We start from the raw sequence: 25,064 nt of genomic DNA, 5'->3' as shown, positions 1-25,064 counted from the left end.
ATTAGGTTATACAAAGATCTTAAATTCTCTTTCAGAGAGTTTGCGTCAGCCTAGCTAGCGTTTTCTTTGTTCCTTCATGAATCCCCTTTGTGTTGTAGTGAAAATTAATTTTTGTTTTTTTTGTCCCCCTTTAAGTTACAAATTTGAAAAGTTAGGTGGCATTATAAAATTTCTTGAGAGGTTTCTCTTATTAATGTTGCTATAGGTCTAGCAAGAAAAATAATTCTACCCTTAGGAGGATGGGCTATTAGTACAAACCTTTGTATTTTGTTTTGAGCTTCATTAGAGCTAGCCAGAGTAGAATTTCAAATCTTGGATTTAAGGAAATTTCTCTAAGATGCTAGTGTTTTTAATTAGTACTTTTGCTCATATATGACAGGCTAGAGCTTTTAGCATAGTTGGGAAGATTTTACTTTAATTTTTAAAAGCATTTTATGCTTATATTCTTATTGGTGTGCCTATTAAAACTTCATTGTGGAAGGTTTTTTTTTTTTTTTTTTTTTTTTTTTTTTTTTTTTTTTTAAAGACAGAGTTTCGCTCTTGTTACCCAGGCTGGAGAGCAATGGCGCGATCTCGGCTCACCGCAACCTCCGCCTCCTGGGTTCAGGCATTTCTCCTGTCTCAGCCTCCTGAGTAGCTGTGATTACAGGCACGCACCACCATGCCCAGCTAATTTTTTGTATTTTTAGTAGAGACGGGGTTTCACCTTGTTGACCAGGATGGTCTCGATCTCTTGACCTTGTGATCCACCCGCCTCGGCCTCCCAAAGTGCTGGGATTACAGGCTTGAGCCACCGCGCCCGGCTCATTGTGGAAGGTTTTAAAAACTCTTAACAGGTTGGCAAACATGAGAAAATACTCTGTCATCTGCTTTTAATGTTTTGATGTGTGCCTTTTTGGCCTTTTTTGAACTTGTAAATGACATGAAGATATATACTGAACGTATAAGACACATTTATGTAGTTTAAAAGATAATTATAAACTGAACCTCCAATTAACCAACCCCAGGTTTGGATATAGACTATCATTAGCACATATACTGTTAATGTACCCAGCACAGTTAAATGTCTTCTACATACCCCTCTGCCCCAGATCACTTTGGTGTTGATCAACTTCATTGCCTTTTAAAATACAATAATAAAAATGGTTTATTTGCATTTGTGAACAGCATCATGTTTGTTTTGCATATTTGTGAATTTTATGGGAATTATATTTTTTTGTGATTTGATTCAACATTGTTTTTGAGATTGATTGAAGTTGACTCATTTAGCTGTATTTCATTCATTTTTATTTCTCCATACCAATTTCAGCAAACTTCTTTCTATAAAGAGTCAGTTTGTAAATATTTTGTTTTGCAGACCATTAGGTCTCTGTCACAGCTACTTAACACTACCATGGTAGTGTGAAAGCATCAGTATGTAAATAAATGAGTACAGTTGTGTTCCAGTAAAACTATTTACAAATGTCATGGACTGGATTTGACCTGTGGCCATACTTTGCTCAGTCTGCTCAATAGTATTCTGTTACATGCATGTATCATAACTTAGCCATTTTATTGTCAGCATTCAAATTTTTTCTAGTAAAAGAGTTAGGTGTGTATGGAAAAAATGTGTATTTCACTTTAAATATGCTATAAAATTTATACATACATAAATTTGATATTTTTCTTACATCATCAAACTTTAGGTCTGACAGATCAAGAAAAAGCTTTATAAGTAGCAAGGAACTTCTCAGGGTTCTAGAGATTTTACAAGCTCCCCACTTAGGAAATGTATATATTGCTATTTGTCATTTCCTGTCACTTGAAATATAGCCCCTAAAACAATTTAATGTAGTTTCAAAGATCTGTTGTAGTCTTTTATAGAGAAACATCCTTTCTTGTGGCTGCACTGAGCAAAATTAAGGGTGCATAATACTTGTTGCCTGTTTAAAATGCCCAGTTTTAGAGGTGTTCTATACTGGGTATTGGAAAGGTTGACATTACTAGGATCTTGTACATATTTTAGGATATCAGGCACAGTTGGCAGCTGAAGTCTTAGGTGTACCTAAAATTCCCTTTTTCCCCACTGGAGAAGGTGTTTATAAGATTATAAAATGATGAGAATGTTTGCCAAATTATTGAGGAGCCTTCGATTTCACAAATGCTGGCCAGAAATTTAGGTTTGACCAAGTCTAGTTATTTACTACTGTCTGCTGTGCCTTGAAGATACTGTTCTGTTATCTGCTTGCCTCAGTGTTACTCATGAAAAATGTTGTTAGTCTGAGCCCTCATGGTTTGTAGGCAGTGATCTTACAGGTAGTAATCTATATTTTTAACTGTTTCCTCTTTATCTTTGGTCTGTTGCAGATCAGTATGCATCCAAGTGTAGGTTTTGTGCTTCCGTAATAGATTTAATTTTTTTTTTTCCAGGTCTGGTAAGTTGTTAATTTCGAAACTTCTTCTCCCATAGTTTCTATTCTCTTCTAAAAACTCCTTTTAAACATAGGGAGCTTTTTTTTTTTTTTTTTTTTTTTTGAGATGGAGTTTCACTCTTGTTACCCAGGCTGGAGTGCAATGGCGCGATCTCGGCTCACCGCAACCTCCGCCTCCTGGGTTCAGGCAATTCTCCTGCCTCAGCCTCCTGAGTAGCTGGGATTACAGGCATGCGCCACCATGCCCAGCTAATTTTTTGTATTTTTAGTAGAGACGGGGTTTCACCATGTTGACCAGGTTGGTCTCGATTTCTCGACCTCGTGATCCACCTGCCTCGGCCTCCCAAAGTGCTGGGATTACAGGCTTGAGCCACCGCGCCCGGCCCACATAGGGAGCTTTTTATTCTGTCTTCTTTATCTGATAAAAATCTTTCAATTTGCTAATTCTTTTACTTTAATCCTCCTCCTGAGATTTTATGTCAACAACTATTGTTTTGTTTTGGATTTGTTTCTGTTTTGGATTTTTGTTTGTTATTTTGTCATTCTTGCTTGTTCTCGGTTTGTTGATGTTTCTTTAAGCTTCTTGTTCCATTAGCTCCTTTTTTCTCTGGTGTGGGAATTCTCCCTTATGTTAGGGAGCAAGTTGAACAGACTTGTATATTTTGGATTGCCTATCTTTTCCCTAAGTGTGTCTTTTGTGGGAGTTCTGTGGAGGCTTATAGAGACTTCCTGTGGGGTAGTTTGAAATTTGCATTTTTCTGGCTTCTCTTTCTATGCAAGGAACATAGTTCAAACTCCCTGCCTTCCATACCTGGGTTCTGAAGCCTCAGCTTCCAGTACTGTTCATTGTTGAAAATCCTAGCCCTAAAATCCCACATACAGTTCTGTATGACTGTTGGGTATCTTTATATTAATGTTGTTACAGTTTCTGTCACATAGAGGTTTCACCCATCAGGCTTTGAGCTTTACTGTCTTTTTTTAAATAGGTCTGTGGTTATTTGAAATCCACTCACATTAACAGAAGTAGAAAATGAAAATATTTGGTTATTACAGGAGTAATTTGTAAAACTCAAAGGCTAGGAATTAGAAAAGCAGCTTACTCCATTTTTCTTCTAGTTTGTGTAGTCTGTATCTCTGTGCCTCTGCGTTAGCTATGTCTGCAGTTTGGCTTTCTCTTTTCTCCTTGTACATGACTGTCTTAGCCAGGCTCTGGCTAAGAGTATGTTTGGCCTAGAATGGATTCATTATTCACCATAGATGCAATTATCATATGTGGAATCAGGGAAATTGGTTATATGGGGAAAGGGCTGGTCCCTCTAGATGTGGAGGTAGTCAGGTTCTCTTAGAAAGATTTGGGAATTAGGAGGGTTACATGCTTCTGGTAAAGAAGCTGCAAAAAGGTCAGAGCCTATCATAGTCAGTGGACTCTAGATCCAAATGAACATTGCACCATCTAATTAACACTTGTAGAATATGGTTAGTCCAGCTGCAAGTTCACCTGTCTCTACCGTAAACATTTTGCTCTTGCTCTATAAAGATACCAAGTGAATGTTTATTGTTCTTGATTTGGCTCTCAGCTTGAATGTTAATGAAAAACACCATGTTTTGTGAAATTTGGATAGTTTTTCTTGTTCTTGAGTTTAATTAGGGCCCAGTTTTTTTGTTGTTGTTGTTCGTTTGTTTTTTTTTTGCAATTGCTTTTGATGACTTAATCATGAATTCTTTGCTAAGGCCTGTATCCAGAATGATACTTCCTAGGTTTTCTTCCAGTTGTCCCAATACCATTTTTTGAATAAGTAGTCCTTGTCTTGTTGCTTGTGTTTGTCACCTTAAAGATCAGATAGTTGTAGGTATATGGCTTTATTTCCAAGTTCTCTTTTCTGTTCCATTGGTCTGTGTCTTTTTCTACCAGTACCATGCCGTTTTGGATACTGTAGCCTTGTAGTGTAGTTTGAAGTCAGGTAGTTTTTGCTTAGGATTGCTTTGGCTATTCTGGCTCTTTTTTGATTCCATATGAATTTTGGAATATTTTTTCCTAATTCTGTGAAGAATAACGTTGGTAGTTTGATAGGAATACAGTTGAATCTGTAGATTGCTTTGAGCATTGTGGCCATTTTAACAGTACTGATATGTCCAATCCATGTTTTTCCGTCTATTAGTGTCATCTGTGATTTCTCTCAGCAGTGTTCTGTAGCTGTCCTTGTAGAGATCTTTCACCTCCTTGGGTAGATGTATTCCTGGGTATTTTGTATATGTGTGTGTGTGTCTATTGTAAGTGGGATTGCATTCTTGATTTGGCTCTCAGCTTAAATGTTATTGGAAAACATATTTCTTAAAGGACATTTCAGTTTGGGGGAATATGGAAAGGGGGCTTTTCCTGTGTGCATTTGCTCACTGACTCATTTCTGTCTCTGTTATTGTAGGGACAAGCTATGGGGGGTCTGTGTCTCCATCCTGGCTCTCTTACCTCGAGTACTCAGGTTGATGCTGCAGAGCCTGCGGGTGAACAGAGTTGGGCCAGAGGAGCTGCCTGTTGTGGGCCAGCTGCTTCGACTGCTGCTTCAGCATGCACCCCTCAGGACTCATATGTTGACCAACGCGATTTTGGTGCAGCAGATCATCAAGAATATCACGGTAAGAAGCATGGTACCAGAGGCTTTGTAATACTAGCATAAAAATGAATTTTTGACAGGGGCATGAGGGGGTGTGTTTTGAGGGAGGAAAGAGATTCCGTACATTGAGTCTAGGAATTAAGCCCAATGTGGTAATTTCTCAGGGTCTCTCCTGCTGTTCAGCACCTGACTGTGACTTAACGGGGAGTGTGTCTATGATTCCAGAATCGGTAATAAAAGTTTTAAAATAATCAAACCGAATGAAGGTGCCAAAGCTGAGTTTGAAAACGGCATCAGAGTCATCCCTACCTAGACTCTGATACAGAATCTATTCTGTATCAGAGACATCTTGGCAAAGTTTTTCTTTCTTACCTATCCAAGCTTGTTTTCCTATCTGTAAAAATGGGAATAATGCCAACTTTACTTTGTTTTGGTGATCATTAAAGGAGAGAACCCAAGTAAAGTTCTTAGTATATCTGACATATATTAAGTGCTCAATAAATATTGTCATTAAAGAAACTATTTAGCAGGAATAAGCTTCAGGCCAATTTCTAGTCACTTAGTTCACTGGAAAGTAAGAAAATCAGAAGTTGTACACTTCAGCTTTGTCTAATGGATGGCTCTCTGCCTTCAGCTGTGTCTGTTTGGCGGGGGCAGCTCTGTTTATGTTTAGGATTCCTTTGTGATTTTAGTTTGTGGGGGTTAAAAAGGTGTTTTGTATAGTTTGATTTGCAGATTATCCCTTGAGGTTTGTAGTGATACTTTGAAGTAATAATGCTTTTACATGCATATAATACAGGTGCTCATTAGAATTTTCTCAGTAGCCTTTGTAGAGGTAATAGAAGTGGCAGTGGAATAATTCAGAAAGAGTGAAGGAAGAAAATCAAGAGCTTCGATTATTTCCAGATTGGAGAATCAGCTCATCTTTGTAAAGAAAACATTCACAGAAATTGTTGGTTGGCCCTGTAGAATTATTCTCATTTGGTGTTGGTGTAAAGATCAGGAGACACTAGAATGCCAAGAGGGAGGCAAGGGTGAAAGGATGGTTGGTGGTGACATTTCATTAGTCTTTAGCATGTGCAGGAAGAAACAGACATAACAAGAAACCGTTCGCATTTGCGGATATTACTGGGAATTTTCACTGCCTGTGATAATGCCTGATTAATAGTTCCCTGTTTCCTGGAAGACTTCCTATGGTAATTTATAGACGGGGATGCAGTTGCCAAAGCTCTGGAAAATCGTGTTTAGGTGTGAAAAATGCTGTTAGGTAGCATAGTGATTTGGGTACAATTCTCAAATTACTCTTGTTTTTCTCTCCAGACATTGAAGAGTGGAAGTGTTCAGGAACAGTGGCTCACAGACTTACATTACTGCTTCAACGTGTATATCACTGGGCATCCCCAGGGGCCCAGTGCACTGAGTACGGTGTATTGAAGAGTTCATGGTACCTCCTGTTTGAAGTTGTTTATTCACATCTATCTTATTTTGAAGAAAGACTGATGTAATAGATCTTTGTCATTAAAGCTGAACTTTTAAAGAAGTTTACGAACCTTGCTTTGCACTGATGTAGGAAAATAATGCTTGGGAGTTCCCACTGATGTGCAGGCTGGCTTCCTAGACAAGTACACGATACATGGTCACAGGCGGTTGTGCATTTTGCATTTCATAGGAGCTGAATATTTACAAAAAGAGAGTGATACTGTGGTACCTTCTGTTATTCAGTAAAAAATGTAATCCCATCTAAGCAGACCTAATTCTTTGTATTTTCACAGCCAAGAAAATGCTGAGTATAATAATTAGCAAACTAAAAATCAAGGTAATAAGTGAACATTTCATTGCCTCTTGTCTTTTATCGTTAGCACACGAGTGGCACTGATCTTAAGAAAATGAAAACAATTCCCAAAATATTTGTGAGTCTTTTATATCACTGTTAATGCCTACTGTCTATATTCCCACAGCAGCTTTACCCTTCAACAATGTGAAAGAGCCCAAGATTGCTGGATTTTATTTAAACCAGGTGTTCTTAGAACGCCTAGGATGTGTGCTGTTACATTCTTCTCTGCCAACAGGAATGGCATTTTAAGAAGATTGCTCACTTCTTCAAGTTGGTCAGAAAATACAAGTAGAACATTGAAGCCTGAGTTGGCACCTTGCTGCATGAACAGTCTGGTCTGTAAACCCTACCTGACAGAATCCTTGATACTGTAGTACGGCTGTTGGTATTGAGCAGTGAGAAAGCCATTTAGAGAAGACATGGCGGCAACTTGTGGCCTTGGGAGACTAATGGAGTAACTGTAAAATGTAAGGAATCACCAGAATGTATCTGTGGTCTTTTGGATAATTTCTAAATGCAAACAGTAGGCATGATTCTGATCTAACATTTAAACTTGATTAATTTTGAAGTAACAGTGGGATGTGATGTGTGTGTGTGATAAGTTTGTTGCATTAGATTCCCGGAAGTAGTGAGATGAAGGCCGCTATGGGACAGGCTTCCTATCTCATTTAGGTTCATCTCTCGAGCCAAGAAGCCAGTATGAGCTAGCTGGCAGCCTGAATTTTCCTTAGATTTTACTGTTAATTATAAATTCTCATACAGATTGAGGTGAAAGCAGACAGCCTGGCACTTTGCACAGACCTCTATGCTGGTCATTTCCGGGCAGGCTATGATGATTGACAAAACAATGCTGTGTTAGCAGAGAGGAAACATTCTGACGTTTTCTTTCAGTTAATACATTTTTAGGTGAGTAATCCTTCAGGTATGAATACTAAAGTTTTCCCAAGGTGTACAAGATTATCAGCAGGAAATTCGAATGCTGCACTAGCTATGCCAGATCCCCTGAACACAGTCTTCCTCCATAGGTACTCGAGGTTTTGTTTTGTTTTTTTGGCTGAGTAGCTGATTGCAGGTTATAGGAAAAGTTCTTTGATCTTCCACTGTTCTCAAAGAGCTGTATACACTGTAGGTTGCTCACTGTTAAAAACAAATACCAGATAGATATTTAAGTTACTAATTTCAATGCTGAAGGGAACGGTTCATTGGTGGTGAGGAAGAAAGATTTAGGTTTAGGCTATCCCTAGGATGACAGGCCAGTTTACTGTAGAGACAGGATGACTTAATAGAATAGCTTTATATTTTCTGCAGTCTTAAGATAAGGGGTATCTCTTCAAGGGAGACTTGATTAAGAGAGAACAGGCACTTGGGGAGCTAGTAGTAGCACCCAGGTCTTCAGTCTGCCTGAAAGAACTAATATATTCTCTGTCTCTCTCACGTAACACATTACATAAACACATAACACATCTTTTAACTCTCCTATTACTCTTTGAATAGTCTATTCTAGAAAATAGGTTTGTTAGATAATACTCAGATCCTCATGAATGATAAGCTGATGGGAATATCAGACTTATAAAATGGATTTTTGAGGCCATTTATGATTTTGAATGAACATTTATAGGGTGCCACAGAAAACATTAGTGATATACTTCGACACATGATACTGAGGCCCCATATAGTTGAGAGACCTTGCTGAAGACATTGCTGTATTTTGCTTCTAACTTTTTATGGAGCATATAAGCAAATACATTAAAGGTTGAGTAGTTTAAAAAGTAACAAACATATGTCTCAATTTTTAACTTCCACAAAATTATTTTAATGTGAACTATTGTTTTTGCCTGCCTTCACTGTATCCTGAATTGAGTTGTCATCTATGTAACCCTCTGTAGGTGAACGAGAAGAAACTGGATTTGTACAGGGGGTACCAATACTAATCAAAGTTATTCCATTCACTGGAATGGAATTTTAAAGGGTGTTCTTTTATTCTTAAAGAGATAGGCCCAAGTGTGTGTGTAAGTGTGTGTATCAATAAAAAAGCTCTGTTGAGATTCTTCATGGGAGGTTTGCAGGGGTGGTTGTAGAAGACTGGAGTGAGCAGGGATTGTTTTGCTGCCTCCCAAATAGATATAGAGAACAGCCCAAGGAGACTGGCATTTTGCCATATCCTCCTTTCTGTCTCATCCTTTTTAAGTGGTAAATGAACCTCGGCGGGTATCTCTCCAAGTTGGAGGGTGAGAGCAATAATAGTCATTACCTGGTTAATGCTTAGTGTGGGTGGGCTTGAGCCTAACAAAACCTTATGTTCTTTCCAAATTGGGGGTTAGGAAAAGATTATCCCTGTCTAATTTTAAACCAGTCAAAAATACGCGTAGGACAAATAAGTTGCTTGTTCATAGGAAGTCGTAAGAAACCATTAAGTATTGACTTGAATATATTTACTCTGTCCCTTCTGAGTCCCTTAACTAAAAAACTTTATGCTGCTAAACACCATTTTAAAAGATTTCTGGTAGTCTTGGATTTGTTTTTCTCTTAAGACAGTGGGAAATGATTCGATTATCTAATTTATGCTAGTATTTGATTGTCTAAATCCCACTTCTCTGGTAGTGATATCTCACAATTCTGTTTTTGAAATGATTGTTCAATTTGCTCAGCTATAACGAAAGGGTTTTTTTGTTTTTAAACGAACTGTAGGCCTTGATTCCTTTGAAAGTTTCTAACTACCCCACCCACCACTACCTGATCAGCCTGTCTGTATTACTTGAGTTGTCCAACTCTTAATAAAGATTTGGCAGTAATTACTCTGTCCCCCACCTCCAGGTTTTTGCCCCCCATCAAAAACTAAATGAATGTTAAAGTTCATGCTGACAGTCATTGTTCACCTTCCCAGCTGCACTCTTTTCCTCCAGGATGACTGTGTGGATCAGGGAGGGTGGCGGGGAGTGTGTTGCCATAGCCACCTATGAGAAACACTGGACCTGGCATTAGCTGCTGACAGCAATGAACTTATCACCCATATTTAATGCTGGCGTGAATGAGGGGCCTAAGTAAAACACTCCTGTCTTGTGGCTGAAAAGAAAGTTCCTGAGCTTCCCCTGTATGAGTGAACGCGTGCACAGCTGGGCCTGGGCTGTACATGCTCTTGGTGTCTTCTTCATGGTGTTCTTTCCATCTTGGAGAAGGAAATAGAGGATCATAATGTGTCACCAAAATGAAGCAAGGATTCCCAAGGTATTCCTTTGAAGAATGACAGTATTTTCATTTATCTCCTCCTTTAGTGAAAAAGTGTGTAAAAGTGATCAATAATAGCTACCATTTATTGTTTCTATTGGAGTTAATAGCTTTTAGTTGTGAAAATAATTTGCCTCTTAGGGAGTCAAATGTTGGCCACAGTAATAATCCCTTGAAAAGGGGATAAAACCTGAAATCAGATAACCATTGGAAAACCCTGGCCACCTCTGTTCTAGTATCTTCTATCTTTGGAGATGAAACAAAGGAAAATGCTTCCCTATTCTCCCCCACCATCTGCTTTGCAGTGGCTGCCTTACCTGAGTTGAGACGCAGCACAGAAGGGGCTTTTATAGATCTTGTGGGATGATGTGTTTTCCCTTCTTGAGAACAACCTGAAATGAACCAAAGACTGTTACTTTTCTCTGACCAGGGATAGCTTTGGTTTCACCAATTTCTGAATTCCTTATTGCGGTAAAGGCTTGAGCTTAGAGGTGTCTGTCAAGATAAGTTAGGTATGGGGTGGAACCCTGTAGGCCCAGAGCAAAGTCCTGAGATTTTGCTACCTGGACTGTAGGAAATCTTTCTAAAGGTGCCCTTGCTTATCTTTTTTTCTCTTGAGCCAGCAAGGCTTCTGGAACTCTACTGGGTTTATTAGGATGGGCTCTTTGCAGAGCTGAAAATGTTTCCATTTACAGCAGTTAGTCTGCTGAACAAGTATTTACTGTAGGGTAGGGTGTTGAGCATTCTCATAGGGGGCAACCCTATGTCTTAGCATAGGAAAAGTCAAAAGTGATGCAGGCAGGGTCTAGCTAAGTCTCAAATGCTCCAAATCGGAAATACAAGGGGGAGGCTCAAGCAGGAGCTGGAGAGGTTTCAAAAAAGCTTGAGGGCACTCTGGGCTGAGATGCTAGAATGCCTCACAAAACCAGTTCTGACCCGGTATCGCTGGGAGGGAGGCAAAATGGTGCTGTTCTCTTGGTGCTTGAAAAATAATAGGTTGCTGCAAAATTAATTGCGGTTTTGGCCGTTAATTTTTACGCAATTAATTTTGCACCAACCAAATAGATTTATCTGAAAGGAAGTTTGCCCAGTGCAACTAAATTCCATTTCAGATTCTGCTGTGGCACTCTGCAGGTGCTTGTGAATTATAGAGTAGGCAGAAAGATAGTTACCGTAGATTTGCTTAAGCAGTGACTGCTTGGTGGACTTTGTGCCTGCGGTGCCCTTTAATGGACTCTTGGGGGCCTTGCTTACTGCAGTGGTTTTGGGGAGTTTTACTTCCAGTTCCTTCCTCCAAACCTGGAGGAGCAACGCTGTGCATTCTCGCCTCCATCTGTCCACATCTCCAGCTCCAAGCTGCTTCATATGCTCAAGGTGGGATAGGTGTTTCCTGAGCTGGTACCTGGTGGGGTCAGAGGAGAAGAGTGGCTTTAAGATCACAGTACTGAGAAAACCAAATTTCTTCAAGGTTCTTAGAAGCTAGAGAAATAGTATTTGCTGAATTCCTGGTAGGTCCATTCAAGCTCCCATTTCTAATTTCAGCAGCAGCATGCTGAATGTGGGATTTTTTCCATCGAACACTTCCTGAACTAGGATTCAGTCATGATTCCTTGCCTTTAAGGAGCTCACAGACTAGTGGGACAGGCTGCTGTGGGAAGAGTTTATGTGGTATGAGAGTACTGTGCAAGAGCGGGGAGCTGGTTGTGCAAACAGATATAGGACTGACTGTGATGGTTTGTTAAGGTTTCATAAGGTTAATATTTGTGTTGGATTTTAAAAGATGAATAGGAGCTTACCAGGCAGGGAAGGGCATTCTATGCAGCAGAACTGGCATGAGCAGAGTTACAGGCATTTGTTCCAGAAAGTCAGTAATGCAATGTGGTGGAAGCACTGTGTATTTTGTGAGGAAAGGGGGCTTTCGAGTGGTAAAAGTACGAGCTGCGTCTTACTAAGATATGTCTGTTGGAGGTGGGTTTGGAGTGGGTGAGGGATGGAGATGATGGCTATATTTGTATCTAGGGTTTATTTGATGCTTTCTATCCCACATGCACTTTCAAACTTAGCACAACAACTATTTTGAGGCCTCCAAGGGAAAGCTGCAGCAACGTTCATTATCTGTATCTGTCTTTATTACCAGTGAGCCTATAGGTAGCTGCAGAGAGCAACAGGCTTCATGTCTGATTTTAGGGTGATCCCATTTGGGCTGCACCAAATGGGAAGTAATCTTTTTCCTAAGTCTGCTAAAAGCTCTTTGTAGTGCTTGGTGCAGCCCTCCCTCCTTCCCCAAAGGCTGATTTCAGTCAGCCTACATGGCTCTCCTAGTAGAGTAATACATGGCATCCCTTTACTAGAATACGTACCACATTTCCAAAAAGCCAAGTCTAGAGAAAAGTATGCACTACCACTCTATAATTCAGTTTTTCCTGTTTGAAATGCTGTCTTCTGTACCTTCTGCTCTGGTGGGCACAGAACTTGTGGGGAAGTGCGGGTAGTGGCTGAAGCTGTTAGTCGTGTCAGCCGTCTGTGGGCCCAGCAGCAGCTTTCCTGCTCTGCTTGTCCAGTATCCTGTTTCAGTCTTTAAAATAGTCATCTTACTTGGTTATTAAATTGGCAATTTTAAGATCAAGTTTCATTTTCTCAGGACCCAAGGTTTATTCTGCCCAGTCCTTCCCTCCCTGTTTTCCAGCTCCTTTTCTCCATCCTCCACTCGTCCCCCATAACCACAGCCTGCACTGAGCAATTGCATGTCCAGCTCTGAGCCCTGCCCCAGCCCTCACTGCTTAGGTTTGCTATCATGTGTCTGTTTCAGGACAGCACTTGGGCTCCTGTATTTACAATAGAAAATGTACTTAAAATAGAATCAATAAAAGTATTTTTACTGTCACCAGACTTGGCTTTCTGCATTGTGCAACAATCCCAGAAGTCCTTTGGGCCTCAGAATTGCACAATGGCACATCCAGAGGGGGCCTGCGTAGTTGCCTACCCAGGTGGGCATGTTAGACTATAAGCGCACTGTTCTTGGGGGAATGACTGAAGGCTCATTTGCTACTCTGGTCACTTACTGACAGGATCTGTCAGCTTCTGACTCTTCAAAGGAGGCAAAGAACAGACAGTAGAAGAGGGAGACATTTCAGGTAGGAGCAGCTGTGAGTCTGGCATGGTAATCCCTGCTGGGTTGTTTAGATCCTAGATTTCAGCCAAAATACTTAAAAAGTTCCTCTGGATGGTAGCCAGTGCATTTCCCAGCATTAACTCCCCAACAAGGGGATGCAATGGCCATTTCCGCCTGTGGCTTTAGAGGCCAACTGTCTTGCCTCAAAGCCAGCTCTGGTGCTCGCTAGCTCTGTAATATTGGCGAGTTAATGAACCTCTCTGTGTTTTAGTTTCCTCATCTGTGGAACGGGGATAAGAACAGTACCTACACCTTGCAGGGTTATTGGTAATGATTACATTAGTTAATCCAGGTAAAACTAGTTTGAACAGTGTCTGGCACAAGTGTCTAATACATACTAACTACTAGTGTGTTAACAATGGGAGTAATAGAATCACCCTTCTCTTGGTTACCCTGATGTGTGTGACACACCGAGGCAGACTTCTCCAGCCTATTCTCAGGCAAAGAGCATGGGGCCCACCTCTACTTCCACCGCCGTTAGTTTGGCCACAGCAAAAACTTAAATAATGTAAGGGCAAGGCCCTTGGATTTGTCATCCAGAGGTCCAACTGCTGGATCTGCACCACAAAGACAAATCAATTTTTCCTCTCTTGTCTGAAAAATGGGGATACTGCTCCCTGTCCTGATAGCGTCCTAGTGTGGTTGGCAGATCACATGGGATCAGGCATGAGGACTTTGTCAGTGGCCAAGGGCTGAAACACATGAGGGAGAACACATTGCAGTCTGCAAGCACAAAGCAGATCACCAGCTCTGGGTTAGGCAGTCTCTGGTATGATACTCAGAGGCCTCTCTCCGGACCCCCAAGGAATCTGTCTTGTTCTCTCCCCGCCAGTGTTGAGGAGAGAATGTTTTCCTTTTTCTCCTGACCATATCTGGCACACCTGTGCCCACATCATTTGCTTGCCTTGTCTCCCCATTGGTCATCCTCTCCCCGGTGATGGTGGCAATGTAACTTCTACCTTTCTCTTTTTTTGAGACAGGGTCTCACTCTGTTGCTTAGGCTGGAGTGCTGTGGCATGATGATGGCTTACTGTGACCTCGATCTCCCAGGCTCAAGCGATCCTCCTGCCTCAGACTCACAAATAGCTAGGACTACAGGCACGTACCACCAAGCCTGGGTAATTTTTGTATTTTTCATAGAGACGGTTTTGCCATGTGTCCCAGGATGGTCTCATACTCCTGGGTTCAAGTGATTCTCCCACCTCGGCCTCCCAAAGTGCTGGGGTTACAGGTGTAAGCCACCAAGCTCAGCCAACTCCTACCTATTGGCAATGGGTCCAGCTCCTCTCTGGACACTCATCACTGTAAGGGCTAATTTAGATTTAGGCTCTAGTGAGGCTTTCAGAATGAAAGACATTATGAGGCGGTAACATTTGTAGCAAGACTTATCTAGTACTTCCATAATCACCCCCTGGAGGCATTTGTCTCTACTATTCTGGGACACTGTTTCAGCGTTTAGGACAGCCTTCACTCCCACTCCCAGTCCCTACTCCATATTTTGAGCTTGGAGGATGCTCAGACAGGTTTATGTAATAAAGTTTAGTCACTCAATCCATCAGAGCCAGACCCTGGTTTAGGTGTCTGGAGTATGACTAGGTCCTGGGTAGTAAAGACATAAGAATAAAAATAAAACAGCTCCTACGTGTAGGTAATTTAGAATTAATGAAGTGTGCATTATCTCATTCCAGCAACCTGTCATATAAACAGGACATGTGCAACAGTTATTAAATCCTGTTTTACAGATGAAGCAGCAGAGGGTCAGGGAGGCCATGTAATTTGCCCAAAGTCACAGAACCTGTTAGAGCTTACCAGAACCTCACATATCATGGTTATAAACCCAAGGCGCTTTCCTTTACACCATGCTGTCTTGAGCACTTTCCCATCTGTCTAGGTAAAAACATCTTCCAAATGGTTTACACAATGTAAATTACTAGGATCTTGTGTGAATTTCATGGGTAGGCTCCATAAAATGGGCCTTACCCTGCCACCACATGGAACTCACTGGGAAAACATCAGTGACCACGGATGCCACGTTGAGAATACCAACAACAAAGGAACGAAAGACGCGGCAGCACCTCATTTTCTTACCTTCGCCAGGCGCGCTGGATAACTGCTGCTGCCTTGTTCTTTTTGCGAAACAGCTCTTTCCTCCTCCGTTCTCTCTGAATTATCTGCAGTCGGAGTTCTACAGGGAGAAGGTCAATATTCACACTCTGCCCAGAGAGAGGACCAGGTGCTGGATCAGTCTCCTTAGATTCCTGAAAGTCCTCAGACAGGGTGGATGTCCCCAACCTCTGGGCTCCTGACCTCAACAACTCTGTGCTGTCTGGCAGATCTGAATAGAGCCCTCCTGCGAGCTTGGCTTGTGTCACTTTGTTTCTTGGTGTACGACGGTGGGGAGGATTTTGCCCAGCATGGACCACTTCCCCCCGGGCACTGCCAGGCCGGCTAGAACCAGCCGGGGAGCACCTTCCTCCTTTGAGCTCCTGAGTGCGCCTTTTCTGGGGGGCACATTTGGCCTTGGGTTCTGTGTCATGCCGCCTGCTGGGCTTCCATTGGCCACCATGCAGTGGAAGGCTTGCAGCTGCCTGCCTGGAGTCCTCTCCTTTCTTATCAGGCCCAGCCACCCTGATATAGGAGGGCTGCTTCGAGAAGCCTTTCCCCTTTGTACACCGCTGATCGCCAGCTGTCTCACCTCTGGACTTCTCAACAGAGGGAACTCCTGGATGCCTGTTTCCAGCATTGCCTTCATTGGGTCTGAAGTGGACACAGGCAGATTGGCCTTTAGAATGTTCTCTGGCTGTTTCTTGGGAAAACAAAGAAAAAATATTGTGTAAAACTTGCATAGTAGAACAATTTTGCTAATATGTTCACATAAAGTATTCAGACTTAGCCTATATCATCACCATAATAGTAGCAGTTACGACTAGGAAAAAAACTGTTTAACTTTCATTTCCAGCAATATGGTAGGTTAGATAACCTGAAGGCCTTCTCACCTTAACGAAAGTATAATGGCCATCCTTTGAAAAGCACCGTATGCCTTTAAGAAAATAAAGGAACTCTGGAGGCCAAAAACAAAGAGAAAAGAGAAAATCAAAGCAGTTAAGTGTCTGAGCTGATGCAGTGACTGTCTAAGCTGGTAATAGTCGTAGAGTGGGCAACAGATGGTCTTATTAAATATTCGGCTGTGTTTTCACATCTACCTAAGAACAGAAAATGAGGCCTTGCAGGAAGAAAGTTAACTGGAACAAACACTGTACATGAAGCCACACTTTTGAAGGGATATACCTTTTGGGAATGATAATCCAGATTTTAAAATCTGCTCTCCAGCACCTGGAGATGACAAGGAATCCTGTTTCAGTCTAAGTTCTGGATGGGGTAAAGAGTCTCCCATAAGAATTTAAAACCAAAGTTGTCATCCTCACGTGGGCTTGGTATTCATTTCTCAATCCATAGGAGATGTTAATATAAAGACTGGACTTAGGATAGAGATATCCCAGGATGCCTCATAGAAGCAAACACAATATTACTTTAGTGTGACATGCCCTTAACTCAGGCTCCACAAAGGGTCCTCTGAAAACGACTTCACAATCCAAAATCACAAAATGCATGAGGAAACAATCCACCACAAGCAACAATTAACCCAATAGCAAGATCAGATCTCCCAAAACTTTAGCACACACAGACTGATTTAACACACAAAAGAAGTTTAAAATATGAGAAAAAGCCGGGCGCGGTGGCTCACGCCTGTAATCCCAGCACTTTGGGAGGCCGAGGCAGGTGGATCACGAGGTCAAGATATCGAGACCATCCTGGTCAACATGGTGAAACCCCGTCTCTACTAAAAAATGAGCTGGGCATGGTGGCGCGTGCCTGTAATCCCAGCTACTCAGGAGTCTGAGGCAGGAGAATTGCCTGAACCCAGGAGGCAGAGGTTGCGGTGAGCCGAGATCAAGCCATTGCACTCCAGCCTGGGTAACGAGCGAAACGCCGCCTCAAAAAACAAACAAATAAACAAACAAACAAAAAAAAACATGAGAAAAAGATAAGAGTTGAAAAAACTACATACAAAATCTAAAATGAAAAATGTGCAGGGCACGGTGGTTCATGTCTAATCCCAGCACTTTGGGAGGCTTAAGGCAAGTGGATCATAAGGTCAGCAGTTCGAGACCAGCCTGGCTTCATGTAACCATCTTTACTAACAATACAAAACTTAGCTGGGCATGGTGGTGCATGCCTGTAGTCCCAGCTACTCAGAGGCTGAGGAAGGAGAATCACTTGAACCTGGGAGGTGGAGGCTGCAGCAAGCTGAGATTGTGCCACTGTACTCTAGCCTGGGTGACAGAGCAAGACTCCATCACACACACACACACACACAGACACACACACACACACACACACACACACAAGATTAATTAAACAGGCACAGATTATCTAGACAATGTATTTTCAGAAACAGACTTTAACTATTCTGGCGGGGTGCAGTGGCCCAGCACTTTGGGAGGCTGAGGCAAGAGGATTGCTTGAGACAAGCCTGGACAACATAATGAGACCCCATTTCTTGGGGGGAAAAATGCCAGATGTGGTAGTGCACACCTGTAGTCCCACCTACTGAAAAGGCTGAGATGAAGGTTGCTTGAGCTTGGGAGGTTGAGGGTGCAGTGAGCTGTTTCTGCCACAGCACTCCAGCCTGAGCAACAGAGTGAGACTACGTCTCGATAAAATAACTATTCTTAAGTGCAAAAGAGTTATCTAAACTATGCTACTCTTCAGGTAAGAAAGAAAGGGATATGGCTGGGCGCAGTGGCTCATGCCTGTAATCCCAGCACTTTGGGAGGCCGAGATGGGTGGATGACGAGGTCAGGAGTTTGAGACCAGCCTGACCAACATGGTGAAATCCCGTCTCTACTAAAAATACAAAAATTGGCTGGGCGTGGTGGTGCACACCTGTAATCCCAGCTACTCAGGAGGCTGAGGCAGGAGAATTGCCTGAATCTGGGAGGTAGAGGTGGCAGTGAGCCAAGATCATGTCATTGCACTCCAGCCTGGGCAACAGAGTGAGACTTCGTCTGAAAAAAAAAAAGGGGGGGGGGCGGATAGAAGAAAATATACCTGTATCTGCTCATTTGTGCAAAAGAAATACAGAAAACATAAAGCAAAAACTAAAGAAATTGGTTACCTGCAGGGGTTGAGTGGGAAAGAGGTGGAAAGAAGGGAGAAATGGGAGCTGGAGAGTAGGGATGAAGAGGCAGTGACCCTTCTCTAACGACACCTTTTTGTATAGCTCTGGCTCTTAGAGCCCCTATAATGTTTCACATATATGTCCCCCCCTCCAAAAGCTAAAACTACAAGATACCACTATACACCTATTAGAACGGCAAAAATCTAAAACAGTGACAAAACCAAATGCTGGTGGGGAGGTGGGGCAATAGGAACTTTCGTTCATTGCTGGTAGGAATGCAAAATGGTACAACCACTTTGGAAGACAGCAGTTTCTTACAAAACTAAACATATTCTTACCTAAGATCCAGCAATCATACTCCTTTATATTTATTCAAATGAGTTGAAAACTTGTGTCCCTACAAGTTGCACACAGATGTCATATTAGCTTTAGTCATAATAGCCAAAACATGGAAGCAACCAAGATGTTTCTTCAGTAGGTGAATGGATAAACTGGGTAGCATGCAGCTTCTGCCTTTTCCGTCGAGAGTACTGCTCTAAGAAAAATATATATAAGGAAGATAGTCTCATTGGAGAACAAAAGGCCATAAAGAAGAGAATGGAGACAGCCAACAGCCACCACCTGTTGCCAGATACATGAAGGAGGCCATCTTGGTACATGCTGTGCAAATTCTATCAACTCATGAGTGAGCCCAGGTAATCAGGTAAAGGAACTGCCCAGCTAGCCCATGGGACTGTGAGAAATAAACTTGTTGTTTAAGCCAGTTATATTTACATCTATAAAAGAGAGGTGCTGTCTTGTAATAGAAAATCCATGGTATTGACTTTGAACTGGCTGGCGAGCAGAAGCCGGGAAGGCGATGAAGAGACTGCTGGTGAAGGCTGGAAGAGCAGGGAGGAAACTGCCACTGGAATCTAGAAAGAAGTGAGCCTTGCTAATCAGTGGCAGAATTAAGTGGCAAAATTGTTACCTGCAGTAACGTAGAAGACAGAAAATATGCCTAATGAAGCTGTAGATATGGCTCAGGAGGTTTCCAGATGGAATGCAGAACAAAAGATCAACTGCTCTTTAAAAATATATGACAAAGTATGAAGAGAAAATCAAATAAAATGAAAAAAACTGCTTGGTTTGCAAGCAAACTTTAGAGATAATGTAAAGATCCTAGGATGTGCTGGGTTAGAAAAGAAAACTGTTTAACATTTTTATTCTTTCCTGCCAGCAAAAGAATCTCATAGTAAGATATGGCCTCAGCATAAAGATCAAATCAGGCTAGGCACAGTGGCTAACGCTTATAATCCCAGCACTTTGGGAGGCCAAGGATGGTGGATTACTTGAGCCCAAGATTTTGAGACCAGCCTGGGCAACATGATGAAACCTCATCTCTATAAAAAAGAAATGCAAAAAAGTAGTCGGGCATGGTAGAACACGCCTATAGTCCCAGCTACCCAGGAGACTGAGGTGGGGGGCTCACTTGAGCCTGGGCAAAGGAGGTTGCACTGAGCCATGAATGCACCATTGCACTCCAGCCTAGGTGACAGAGCGAGACCCTGTCTCAAAAAGAAAAAAAAAAGTATGGTTGTATAACCCTTTATTAAGACTCAAAAGTATTTAAGGTGGTACATAATATAATAGGCCCTCTCAGCTTTACAAAACAGTTTCTAAGAATGGCAAGGGCATTTTCCCACAGAAGTCTGAGCCACTCAAAATAGAGAAAAGTTCGTCTGAAAAATAATGGATGTGGGCAGGGCACGGTGACACACACCTTGTAATCCCAGCACTTCTGAAGGCCCAGGTGGGTGGATCACAAGGTCAATAGATCGAGACCATTCTGGCCAACATAGTGAAACCCCGTCTCTACTAAAAATACAAAAATTAGCTGGGCGTGGTGGCATGCGCCTGTAGTTCCAGCTACTCGGGAGGCTGAGGCAGGAGAATTGCCTTAAACCCAGGAGGCAGAAGTTGCAGTGAGCTGAGATCATGCCACTGGACTCCAAGCCTGGCGCCTGGCAACAGAGCAAGACTCTGTCTCAAAAAATAAAAAAGAAAAAAGAAAAAGAAAAAGAATGGATGTGGCTTTTGAAACATGGAATGGATCCAGTCAGATTCACAAGAAACCCATGAAGCTTTTTAGATAATCATGTCATTGAGAGTGTCACCAGAAGCTTGAACTGGTGACATAGTTCAAAACAAAAAGAAGCCTCTGGGGCCCCAATATCCTATAGTCAGGAAATAAGCTGCGAAAGCTACTCAGCTGCAAACACGGGCATTTCTCAGGAAAAGGAAGGAATTCTCAGAGAGCAGAGCCAAAAATTCAGGTAGCAGAGCCAAAGCCATGGAGAACAATGGAATAGGAAGCCACCAGGAATCAAATGAGACCCTAATCAAGGAATACTGACCTCAGAATAGGGGCCCCAGTAAAATGTGACCAGCTGGCTTTCAGAATTGCTGTGGACTAGTGGCTGCTATGCACCTCCTATTCCACTTCATTTTGTCTCCTGCGGTTATTCTGTTCCTGTCTCACCACTTGTTTGTAGGGTGTGGGGGGATGATAATGTATTTTCTGGCTGAATGGTCTCTGAATCAGAAAACAGACCCACCTGGTGAACCTGAACCACATCTGGTTCATGTCTTAAAATCCTAGACTTCAAGTGTGATGCGATAATCAGGATGAGATTTTGGGGGCACTGAGATAGAGATGTATTAGTAAATTCTCACACTGCTATAAAGAACTACCAGTGACTGAGTAATTTATAAAGAAAAGAGGTTTAATCGACTCACAGTTCCACAGGCTTAACAGGAAGCGTGACTGGGAGGCCTCAGGAAACCTACAATCGTGGCAGAAGGGAAAGGGAAAGCAAGCACCTTCTCCACATGGTGGCAGGAGACAGTGTGAGCAAGGGGGGAAGTGCCACTCACATTTAAACAGTCAGATCTTGTGAGAACTCACTATCATGAGAACAGCATGGGGGAAATCCGCCCCATGATCCAGTCACCTCCCACCAGGTCCCTCCCACACACTGGGAATTGCAATTCAACAAGAGATATGGGTGGGGACATAGAGCCAATCCATATCAAGAGGTAAGAAGATCTTACCTGTGGGAGGAATGTGAATAGTCTGTGACCAAATAGGAACTATGACAGATTGTTTAATAGTCCCAAATTCCTCCCATGTTAGTATGCACAATGGTGGAATCTATTTCTCCACATCATTTGGCCTGGGATGGTCTTGTACAATCTGTGCAGATTCTAGAGTCTATTTCTCAAGAGGTCTGTGGCTTTTATCTTTGCTTGCTGAGAATGCCATCCTGAGATCATAATGTAAGGAAGCCAGTCTAGTCTGCTGGGGGATGAAAACCATCTAAAACAGAGTCAAGGAATCCCATCTGATAGCTAGCATCAATTGTTAAACATTCAAGTTAGTATATCTTAGACGTGCAATTCAACTGACTGTCCACCTAAATGTAGACAGATGAGACCAGATGAAGCCTGTAAAGCAGGCGTCCCCAAACTTTTTACCCAGGGGGCCAGTTCACTGTCCCTCAGACCGTTGGAGGGCCGCCACATACTGTGCTCCTCTCACTGACCACCAATGAAAGAGGTGCCCCTTCCTGAAGTGCAGTGGGAGGCCGGATAAATGGCCTCAGGGGGCCGCATGCGGCGGGCCGTAGTTTGGGGACGCCTGCTGTAAAGAAACTTCTCAATCAAAACAATCATAAAAAATAAATTGTCATTTTTCTAAGTGACTTTGTGTTTGTGTGGTTTGTTATACAGCAGTAGATAACAGAAGCAACCCTGCTCTTACAGATCTTGCAGTTTAGTGGAAAAAATGACAAGTAAATCAGTAATAACAGTAAAAAGTGATGATCTTTATAAGAGGGAAGCATAGAAGTATGGGAGCAGATAGCAGAAAACTATAGCCTCCTTTACTGGGGAGATAATGGTTGAACAGAAAGAACACCATCCCTGTTATCTAAAAAATAAGGTAGATGGAATGGCATCTGCAAAGGCCCAGGCTAAGAAAGAACTCAAGGAAGTACAACATGGCTGTCACATCATGAGAGCTTAATTAAAGCTGGTTGGATGAATAAATGAATGAATATGTAGCAAAGCATCAAGGGTATGTAATCTTTAAGGATTACACTGTAAAGCAGATTATGGAATTATATTCCAGAAATGTTTATAGTCATTTTATGTGCATATATATATGTTTTTTGAGACAGAGTCTCACTGTCGCCCAGACTGGACTGCCATGACACAATCTCGGCTCACTGCAACTTCTGCCTCTCAGGTTCAAGCGATTCTTCTGCTTCAGTCTCCTGAGTTGCATGCACCACCGTGCCTGGCTAATTTTTGTATTTTCAGTAGAGGTGGGGTTTCGCCATGTTGGCTAGGCTGGTCTTGAACTCCTGGCCTCAAGTGATCCTCCTGCCTTGGCCTCCCAACGTGTTGGGATTAGAGGCGTGAGTCACCACACTTGGCCTGTAGTCATTTCATGTATACTTTTCTGTAATTGTTCTTGGCTAATGTGTGGCTTAATAGTAATAGTTTCTGAAGACCTACAACGAGTTATGGGCTGTAACAAGTACTCTACATGAACTATTGCTATCCATAGCTACCTTGCAGTGTAGAAAGTATACCCTTACTTTTTAGCTAAGGAAGTTAAGGTTCAGAGAAACAGACTGAACTGTCCACGCCCTGAATTCAGTAATAATGAAGTTCCAGAGCCCCTTTCTGACAGAATGCATAAGATCAGGGCTATTTTCATAAAAATACTAAGACACTATTTGTCTTTTTCATTGTGTTGGCATTTGCACTTCGATTTTGGGAAAGTTCCCACCATTCTCTAGCTTTTGAGAGTAGCTCAGTGTGTTTAAACTGCTTTGTGCAAACAACAGGGTTCGTGCTGCACACCTTTCCTTCTGGGAGTCTGGAATTTTGGCATATGCTAGGTAAAGGGTAGCTATGTGACTGACTCCAGATAAAAACTCTCGAGTCCTAGATTCACATGAGCTTTCTTTGTCAACAAAAGGTTGTCTGACTAGTTGTTACAATTTATTGCAGAAGGAATTAAATGTGTTGTGTGTGACTCCACTGGGAGAGGGCTGTTGAAAGCTCATGCCTAATTTCCTCTGGACTTTGCTCCATACACCTTTTCTCGGCTCGGTTTGCTTTGTGTCCCTTTGTTATAATAAACCCGAACTGCGAGTACAACTATATGCTGAGTCTCCCTAATAAATCCTCCAACATCACCAAACCTGGGTAGTCTTGGGGGTAGGGATTCCTGGCACACAAGTAAACTCCAAATAGGATAAACTGCAAAACCCATGCCAAGACCTATCATATTAAACTTCTGAAAGCTAAAGATAAATGTTAAAATCTTGAAAGCAGCCAGAGAAAAATGACATATTACCTAGGACCGTTAGTGAGAAATACCAGTTAGAATGACAGTGGATTTCTCGTCTGCAACCATGGAAGCCAGAAGGAAATGGCACAATATTTTTCAAGTGCTAAAAGGAAAGAACTGCCAACCATGAATTCTACATCTGGCTCATGATTCTTCAGGAATGAAATAAAAACATTCGCATACAAAGGAAAACTGAAAGAATTTTTTGCTAGCAGACATACCCTTAAAGATTGGCCATAGAAAGCTCTTCATACAGAAAGGAAATGATACAAAAATCTTAGAGCATCAGGAAGAAGAAACAACAGAAGAGCAGAAATATGGGTGCAGAAAATGTCCTTTTCTTGGTGAATTTTATAAATTGTATTTCGTGATTGAAAGAAAATTTATAACGCCATCCGATACCTAAGCAATGATACTTAAAAGGGGACAAGACAAATGGAAGTGAGGTTTACACATTTCACTCTCAAAAACAAAAAATCATAAATCAATCAAGATGGAATCCTAAAAACTGCTGAAGTAACCTGTAGGAAGGGGGAGAAAAAAGAGAAGCAAGAACTGAGAACAAGAGGAAACAAGTAGAAAACATAAAGTGGTGGTCCTAAGTGCTAATATAACAATTACTTTAAATGTACTTGGTCTAAACACAGCAATCCTAAGAGCCCACAGTCCATGGGCTGGCAGCAGATGACAAAGGCAATACACCTACCGTTCAGCCTTCTGGAGTTTGTTCCCTGCAAATCTGAGGAAACATGCTGCTCCTTCTGAAGGGCTCTGTCTCCTGGGGACCCTCTGCTGTCTCTTGACTCAGGCCCTCTTGGCTCAGGCCCCTGGGTCACATTGCCAGCAGAGGGCCGCTTGCTGGGGGCCCGGCTCTGCCTGCTGGGTGCATCCTGGGTGCTGGTCAGACAGGGAAGGGTCTGGGGTCTGCAGGAATCTGGGCTCCGTCTTCCTTTTTGCTGTTCTGCCTCTTTCCGTTTGTTTTCTTCCTCTCGCTTTCTGCAAGCAAAGCCAAAGAGTAAGAGAAAAAAAATTTAAAGAGCATCACCTGCTCAAGCGTCTCTGCGTGAGATTTAAATTTGAAGAGGAGCTACTACATCACAGGAACTATTTGGAAATTCACATTTTTCAAGAGCAGTCTTTTCTCCAGATAAAATAAAAACCATCTCTTTTACACCAGGCCTTATAACACAAAAGATGATGGAGATGAAAAGTTTGTAGATCAGT

General features: G+C 42.1%; 2 protein-coding genes across 7 annotated transcripts in view; one reads left to right on the top strand and one right to left on the bottom strand.

Annotated features, from left to right (window-relative positions):
• Positions 1 to 6,563, top strand: part of TEX10 (testis expressed 10) — a 47,895-nt gene extending 41,332 nt beyond the window's left edge. For both annotated transcript variants that reach the window (XM_074395103.1, XM_003940089.3), the window contains exons 14-15: positions 4,835 to 5,045; positions 6,344 to 6,563. In XM_074395103.1, coding sequence (XP_074251204.1) covers positions 4,835 to 5,045; positions 6,344 to 6,457 — 325 coding nt within the window. In that variant the 3' untranslated portion in view covers positions 6,458 to 6,563. The remainder of the gene's footprint in view (positions 1 to 4,834; positions 5,046 to 6,343) is intronic.
• Positions 1 to 25,064, bottom strand: part of INVS (inversin) — a 226,390-nt gene that overhangs the window by 38,709 nt on the left and 162,617 nt on the right. Inside the window, exons 13-18 of one of the 5 annotated variants that reach the window (XM_074395102.1) lie at positions 24,547 to 24,836; positions 15,950 to 16,060; positions 15,343 to 15,439; positions 11,255 to 11,484; positions 10,400 to 10,474; positions 1,130 to 7,994 (exon numbers count right to left, since the gene is read on the bottom strand). In XM_074395102.1, coding sequence (XP_074251203.1) covers positions 7,846 to 7,994; positions 10,400 to 10,474; positions 11,255 to 11,484; positions 15,343 to 15,439; positions 15,950 to 16,060; positions 24,547 to 24,836 — 952 coding nt within the window. In that variant the 3' untranslated portion in view covers positions 1,130 to 7,845. Of the gene's footprint in view, positions 1 to 1,129; positions 7,995 to 8,448; positions 10,475 to 11,254; positions 11,485 to 15,342; positions 16,061 to 24,546; positions 24,837 to 25,064 lie in introns of those variants that run through there. The other 4 variants (XM_003940086.4, XM_074395101.1, XM_074395100.1 and 1 more) reach the window with 4 other exon arrangements.

The sequence above is a fragment of the Saimiri boliviensis genome, chromosome 2 (genome assembly GCF_048565385.1).
Source record: "Saimiri boliviensis isolate mSaiBol1 chromosome 2, mSaiBol1.pri, whole genome shotgun sequence".
Lineage (NCBI taxonomy): Eukaryota > Metazoa > Chordata > Mammalia > Primates > Cebidae > Saimiri > Saimiri boliviensis.
This window is presented reverse-complemented; position numbering and strand designations above follow the sequence as displayed.